Source organism: Larus michahellis, chromosome 1 (assembly GCF_964199755.1).
Source record: "Larus michahellis chromosome 1, bLarMic1.1, whole genome shotgun sequence".
NCBI classification, from domain to species: Eukaryota; Metazoa; Chordata; class Aves; order Charadriiformes; family Laridae; genus Larus; species Larus michahellis.
The window spans coordinates 210,813,596-210,820,938 of NC_133896.1; the positions used below are offsets into that span (position 1 = coordinate 210,813,596).

The 7,343-nt window shown below is 50.1% G+C and overlaps 1 protein-coding gene across 1 annotated transcript; it reads left to right on the forward strand.

The window, feature by feature from the left end:
- Positions 1-706: 706 nt before the first annotated feature.
- On the forward strand, positions 707-6,253 carry VSTM5 (V-set and transmembrane domain containing 5). Its single transcript, XM_074571302.1, has 4 exons — positions 707-896; positions 4,044-4,373; positions 4,473-4,613; positions 6,129-6,253. The coding sequence occupies exons 1-4, from the start codon at positions 812-814 to the stop codon at positions 6,170-6,172; spliced, it is 600 nt and encodes a 199-aa protein (XP_074427403.1). The 5' UTR covers positions 707-811; the 3' UTR covers positions 6,173-6,253.
- The last annotated feature ends 1,090 nt before the right edge of the window (positions 6,254-7,343 follow it).

Here is a 7,343-nt window from a genome sequence, read left to right on the forward strand (position 1 = left end):
CTGGCAGCATCTGCCCCTGAGCAAGGATGAATTTTCAGGATTGGGGCAGTTGCGTGCTTTTTTAATCGTGTTTCCCAGTAACTCACACTGTCCCAAGCTCTCTGAAAGAAGAACAAACATTTGTGAGGACCGTCTCTGAAAGATGATGGAAGGGAGAGAGGAGCACCCATCGCTTGTGCTTGGCGTGGTGGGATGGGAACTGGGCTCATTTTCCACCGTGGTCATCCGAGATGACCCCTGGGGACGCAGAGGTGCTGCTGCCCAGCCCCACCACCTCACCCGCAGCATCACCAGACACCTCGGGGGCAATAAAGTTCTTTTCAACATCCCGAAGGGAAATTTCCCTTGCGGATGCGTGTTCCTTTAGCAATCACACCCGCACGCACAAAAATAAAAAAAAGTCAAGAAAAAAAAAAAAAAAGCATCCTCGTCCGAGTGCCCCGGTGCCTGGCCCGGGTTCCCCGGGGCGGCGGGGCAGGGTGGGCTCCCCGGGGGCGGCAGAGCCGGGCAGGGCTGCGCGGCCCCCGCCGGCCGCCCATCGCCGCTCATTTCCTGGCCGGGGCGATGGCAGGCGGCCGGGCAGCGCTTTCCCTTCCTCAGCCAATTGCATCTTCGATCCGCATCGGAGGATCGCGGGGTGTGAGGCCAGGGAGAGCCCGGGGGCCGGCGCGGCGGGGGCTGCCACCAGACGGGGAGGAAGAGGAGGGAGAGGAGGGAGGAAGAGCCCCCGGGCGGGCAGCCCCCGGGGTCGGGCCGCGCTGGCCGGCCCAGTCGCTTAAATGCAACCCCTTGGGACATCGGCTCCTCTCCGATGAGACCGCTCCGGGGCTGCCGGGGACGGGGCGTCGTCGTGGGGACCGTCACCCTCTGCCTGGCCGCCGGGTGGGCTCTGCAGAGTAAGTGTCCCTTCCTCCGTCCCGCTTCCTCCCTCGGCTTTTTCCTCCTCTTCCTCCTCGGCGCTGCCCTCGGCTCAGCCCCAGCGCCCGGCGTGTCCCCGGCAGCTCCCCCGGGGCTCCCCACCCTGGGCTGCCGGGAGGGGACGGGACTTCGTGGGGGTGGGGGGGGGGGTGTCAGGCAGGCTGGCAGTGGCCGGGGAAGGCTCGTCCCCGCTCCCGCTGCTCGGAGAAAGCGGGGGGAGCTGAGCGGTGCCAGCCCGGGGCTGCAGCCCGGCCGCCGGGGCGAGGAACGGCGGCCGCGGGGCGACCAGCCCCCACGCCCGCTCCCGGCGGGGGCGGCCCCGAGCAGCCGCCGTTTCCCCCCCTGAATTCCCAACAAAGGAGGGAACAAGGCAAAGGAGGAGGAAACAAATCCCGGTTAACCAGCCCGAAGGGCTTCGGGTCGGGCTGGGAAGCGCGGCGGCGGAGGGGGAAGGTGGATTCCAAGCCAGCGCCCCGCGGGGGGGCGAGCGGGGACCGGGCAAAACGCAGAGACCCCGCCGGTCCCCTCCGAGCGGGGGCTGGAGGAGGCCGCAGCCACCCCCCACGCCTGGGAAGTGGGGTGGGCAGTGCCCCCAGTGGGTTCGGTTTGGACACCTTGCGCCATCTCCTTCATCGTCAAGGTGACGCGCAAGCAGGCGTGGAGTGGGGGAACCCTCAGTGGAGTGGAGGAACCATCCCCAGAGTTTTGAGAGCTGTGTTTTAGAGCTTCCCCCCCAAACCCCCACCCACCACCCCCCATTTTAGAGCTCCTGCTCGGAGGCTCCTCACTGCCAGCCCTTTCCCACCCGCTCCCCACCACGCTGCGGGCCCGGCTGCGTTGCTCCAGCCAGGTCTGGGTACGCAGAGCCCCGCGTCCAGCTTTGACTCTGGGCCAGGCGAATGCTTCGCAGCGCAGAGGCGTGCCAGCGGCACCAAACTCACCCGTACCCTCTCTTCTCCTGGGTGCGCGTTTTACTGGGCGTGAAGGGTCTGGTTTTGCAAGCAGCGGAGCGCAGTGGCCCCGCGCAGGGCGCTGCAGGTGGGTGCGATGTTTGCTCTCAGGGCTGATGCAGCTCTGTTTGGATTACACAGGTTCGGGTGATCCAGGCGGGCCGCGTATTAAAAATGTTTTTGAATGGTTATTGCGTTGCCTTTTTTGGCTTTGTGTGCCGGAGAGGGACAGAACAAGTTTGCAAATACATTAATGGAAGGGTTTTATTATTATTTTTTTTTTAACATTTACCTTGCAATCACATATTCAAAACAAAGCCATGCCTTTATCAAAACATAAAAGGGTCACCGTGGTGAGACACTCAGCCCCTGTCTAGTCAGAAACAGAGCAAAAGGCCTTTAAATAAACACAGGGAGCAGAAAACAATTAGAACAATTTGCAGTGATTACCAGAGGTTCCCGTCTGTTCTGTTTCTCTAGCTGGCACAAACCCCTTTTTCACGGCCCTGGTTAGTCTCTCCTGCTGAACGGCAGACCACAGCTCAGCCGAGGACGTGCTGGGCTGCCCAGAAAGCGTGGTGTCCCTGCAAGGGGACTGGGAAGCACCAGCATGACAAGATGCCCACGAAAGGAGAATCCCAGGAGTGTCATCTTGGAAAAAGCCTTGATCCCATCTGGTTAAAAAAAAAATTAGCGTGGCTTGGGCTTTCTCCTGTGCTGGTCCTGGTGAGGACCTGGGAATCAAACTGGCTTCTCGAGCTTCCCTACCTTGTCTCGACCAGCAGAGTTTCTGAGTTCTGCTAGAGATCCCAAATAGAGCGAAGTCAGCTTGCAATTCATTTACCCATCTCTCCCAATTTGTGGTTGCGCTGGGGTTTGCTGGCCATGGTGGGTTCTTATTTTTTGATAAGATTTTTGAAAAGAATTTCTTTCCCTTGGAAGTTTTTTTTTTTCTTTTTTTTTTTTTTTCTTTCCCATTTTAAACCGTTCTTTTCCCTGAAGACTCTGCGGAACCTCCAGGAGCATCCCCAAGGGTGCTGCTTTGCACTCCTTCAGCGTAGTTGAGGGTCTCGTCCTCCCTCCCTGATGGGTTACAGACATTTGCAGCTCAGCATTATTTTTTCAGTTCTGCTCTTGCAGTCAGGCTGTTCCCACAGTATGGGAGCAGAGCGGAGGAGCTGCTCCAAGCCAAACTAGGAAAAGGCATTCAGTGGCGAGGCTTATTTTCTGTGCTTTATTTTCCTTTTGTCTGGTTTGATTTTTACAGGTAGATAACAGGATTTCAGTCCCTAGCCAAGTGTCTCAAACGTGCCACTAATTATAAAGAAAAAAAAAAAAAGGTATGCAGATTGAAAGTCAGATGTTTGGTGTTCATCCAAATCTTCATGCGGAAATACCCACACGCAAGCAGAAATTATTGCAGTTAGACATTAAACTAAACGGTCAGTTCAGTTTCACAGTGTTATGAGCAGCTTCGTAATCACATCAGTGGGAACTGGGTGAGAATTAAATATTCTTTCATATGCATTTTTGCCTGGAAATCGTCAAGAACATGAAATCCCTGACTCCACATGAACCTGTGTACCTTTGATTACATGCGATTTATCTGCACTGGCACATAACTGGCTGCCTTTACAAAGCTGTTGTCTCAGACGTTGATTACGCATCCTGAAAACATGATAAAGTTCTTGCCAAGTGTTCACACACTTAAGCCTGCTACAGTTCTTGCTTTTGGGGGATGGTAATTAATTCATATAATAGGTTACCTTGGCCACAGTGATTAAACTTCCCATTTAAAAGGAAAGCCAGTTACTGATGAACACAAAAGCATTTCTCAGTTTTCAGAAAAGGTTATGCCCCCTTACCCAAAAAGACTCTTCCAAACTCTCTCCTCTTGGGTATCGAAACACTGAAATACAGGCAGTTACTTGTTCTGTATGGTGGAAACATTTCTCCTGACTATCATCAATTAAAAATGTGTATTTAGTCTTTAATTTAAGTATGTATGTTCCTTTTATGGTCAGCAGAAAGAGAGAGAAACTGCAAAGCATAATCCATCCTCTCTAAAAGCAGGCCACGTGATGGGTAGGATGAATCACCCCCCAAGGTCCCATCCTGCCCAGGGCAGCTGGAGCAGCATCACTTCCACACTCATCGCCCTCCTTTGTCTTTCAGCACCCGGAGGAGTATCGTTGGTTGTCCCACAACCCAACATCAACGCAACAGTGGCACAAAACATCTTGCTCTCCGTTGAATACTCTTGCAGAGGCGCCGCCACCATTGAGTGGAAGCACGTGTCAAGCTGGGGCACCACCAAAATTGCTGAGTGGAAAAGCGGGAATTATGTCAACATATCCACGGTGTACAAGGGCAGAGTGACTACTTTTGAAAATGGCTCTATACAGCTTCTGAACGTGGGCATGAGAGACGCCGGCTACTATTTTATCACTGTAACAGAGGAGTATGGAACCAACACCTACGGCACCATCATAGTCAACGTTTACGGTACAAACTAGATGGGAGTTCTTGGCTTTACCCTGTGTTTAAACATTAATCTGCTCGTAGTCAATTTTACAATATTCTTTTTTTCTGTCCTCCCTGCAGAGATTATCTATGAAGATTTACATTTTGTAGCAGTCGTCTTTGCATTTCTGGCTGCAGTATCTGCCATTCTGATCTGCTTCATGTGGCTCTGTAACAAATCTCTGCATCTGTGTCAGAAGAAGGCGACACACAAACTAACAGGTATCTAAGAATGCCGTCAAGGCATAGGGTTTTCAAGTCTGAATCTTGAGCCCAAAATTCACTTGTGATGTGAGCCATAAAGGTGCTAATGGGGGACACTGAGAAACAGGACTGGAAGGGCTCAGTTCAGTTAACCTGTTCAACTCTTTACTAGCTGAGGCAACTGAATAATAGGTATTTAGTTGCAGAACAATCTGCAGGACATCTGCCTTATACATTTTACGTCAGAAACCACGAAACGCTTCCCAACTTGTGAACTGCAAAACTTAGGGAGAAAAGGCCAGAGCTGCAATAACCCCCCAGTCAGAGGGCATGAGTCAAAGTCAAGAGCACCAGCAAGGCTCTCAAGGTCTGCACCAGAAGGGCATCTCCTGGGGGAAAATACTCAGAAGTCCCTTGGGAGTGGCCCCCACCTCACTTCATGGAGGCCTGCAGCCCTTCCTCTCCCCTCAAACCCCGTCTCATCTGTCCTCGCGTTTGATCCAGTCCTGGACTCCAGTGACCGCTGACTAATAAAAACCCAGACTCCTAACGCGCACCAAAGACACCAGTCCTGAAAAAACAGAAGGGCTGCACTGAAAGGGATCATTCACATATTAGAGAAGACACTTCCAAGCCACAGCCAGGGATATTCGGCCGAGGCAGCAAGACAAGGTGCCACGCTACGGGTCTGGGCTCAAGCTCTGGGCACAACCTTGGAACAGGAGGTTTCTTTTACCACTTCAAAACATTTCAGGCGTTTACCTCCCTTCTTTGTAAGTGCAGAACCACTAGTGGTTTCTTGCCCTGTAGGTAAAAGGTCTGTATTTCTTCCCTAATAAGTGCTGCTTAAGGTGTTACGTCACAAAAAGCAGTCTAAGTATCAATACTTTACTAGACCAACACAGACACTCAAGAATCCTAAGCCTCATAGCTCAGACTTTGTGTCAACTCTGCAAAATCTAATAGGAGAGGAGATTAATTTGGCTCGAGCTATCTCTTCCTTTCTGCTGCTCACCTACAGCTCTTAAGGGCTGCTGCGGCTTTCACAGTGCACACGCCGCTCACAAGCTTTTGTAGCTACCGAAAAATTTTACTGTCATGCCAGAATACACAGGCTTTTGTTTGGATAAAGCCTCTCCTTCCTCCAGTTAAAGCCAATCCTCCTACAGAACCAGAGATCATGTTCTCCCAGCACATGATCCAAAGCAGGGACCTAACTTCTGCCCCAGTTCCACCTTAGAAGAGCCCTCCTTTCGAAAGCCACGTAGAAGGACGGGCCCTATGGATTTTAGTTTTCATAGTGCCTTTAGTCTTGTATTGGAAGAAACCAGTGTCACTTTAAAGATTGTGAGGGACTGTTTATGCAGTTAAATATTTGGAAAAGTTGTGTTTAAAACCTAATTGTACATGAGTAAGCTTGAGCTAATATTAAAAAGTTCAAAATGTCTCGGCTATTAACACAGCGTTGTTAATTTTGGAATGCTGGCCTTCCAATCCATTTGCCAATCAATAATAATATCCTTTTATTTGCAGCGAGTACAACTGAAGAGATTGAACTGGAAACCATTGAGTGTTAGCCAAGGACTGTCTCATAACAAAAATAACAATTCTACCTCAGGAGAAAATATTGGCAAGGGAAGCGAGAAGAAACCTAAAAGGTAAAATGTTTGTGACTACTGTAGAAACATCCTGACTTGCAAATTAATCAGACATGAAATCAGCGGTGTCTGATGGAGCTGTGTTGACCTGTTAAGATTTCGGCTCTGCTAGCTAAGGTCAAAGTCAAAAAGAGTATGCTTTCATGCTGAGCACAAATACATTTTTGTGGCTAATTAATAAAATCTACGGCCTCTACCACTCTTAAAAATAACCAACCAACCAACCCTCTGAGATCAACCCATAAAGGAAATCGTTGTGGCCTTGAAGGACACCTGTATTTTGGCTACAGCACGTCTCCTATTACAGACAGAGCAGCCATTAGCATCCTTCAACATAATAAATTTAATGTCTAATTACAGTATTACATTAAAAAAATTAATTGCAAGTGTTGAATCCTGTTTATTGCGCCTATGCTGCTACTTTTGTGTGTAAGGAATTTCCTGAAGCTCTGAAGACAAACTGTAATTCTTCACGAGACAAAGCTGACTTTGAAACAACGCCGAGCTGGTCAGAGTTCCCCCCTTGACGTTTCCAGTTGTTTACACTGCCCGGGGATATTAACACACATTTTATGACATTACGAGAGAAGGTTATTAAAACAAGGAACTATGCAGGGGCACCGAAGAGGACGCTGTCTATAACAATTAGAGCGGTCAGATAAAATACTGACACAGTGGGGTGGCGGAAATACTGAAGAGTTTCATTGTGAAAGATGTCGTGTCCTTTGCAAAGTTAGGCTATTCATCAGCGGGCTATCTGGGAAGAAAAGTTAAAACAGCAGTACTTTGAAATTCAGCATTTACAAACACAGTTCTGAACCTGCTCTTGTCGAGAAGCCCCCGTTGCTCTCCTGTGTCGTAAGGAGACACGAAGCGATCTAACTAGGGTTTTCTTGAATCTGCGTATTGCACTTAGATTTTCCACCTGCCGGTGGAATAACATTTCCTTTTGGGAGTGAGAAAGCACTACACCGACTGAGCTTCAAGTTGTCCCGTTTTGCTTGTGTAAAGAGAAGAATTTTGCAGCGCGAAATAAACTTTGAAAACGTAAGAGACCACGGACTCGTCTGCGTCTGCAGATTGCCACGGG

Bases quoted from the DNA above. Each gene is read 5' to 3' on its own strand.
- VSTM5 (XM_074571302.1), top strand. From the start codon at position 812: ATGAGACCGCTCCGGGGCTGCCGGGGACGGGGCGTCGTCGTGGGGACC. The intron at 897-4,043 runs GTAAGTGTCCCT...TTTGTCTTTCAG, and splicing joins CGCCGGGTGGGCTCTGCAGA to CACCCGGAGGAGTATCGTTG. The intron at 4,374-4,472 runs GTACAAACTAGA...TCCTCCCTGCAG, and splicing joins CATCATAGTCAACGTTTACG to AGATTATCTATGAAGATTTA.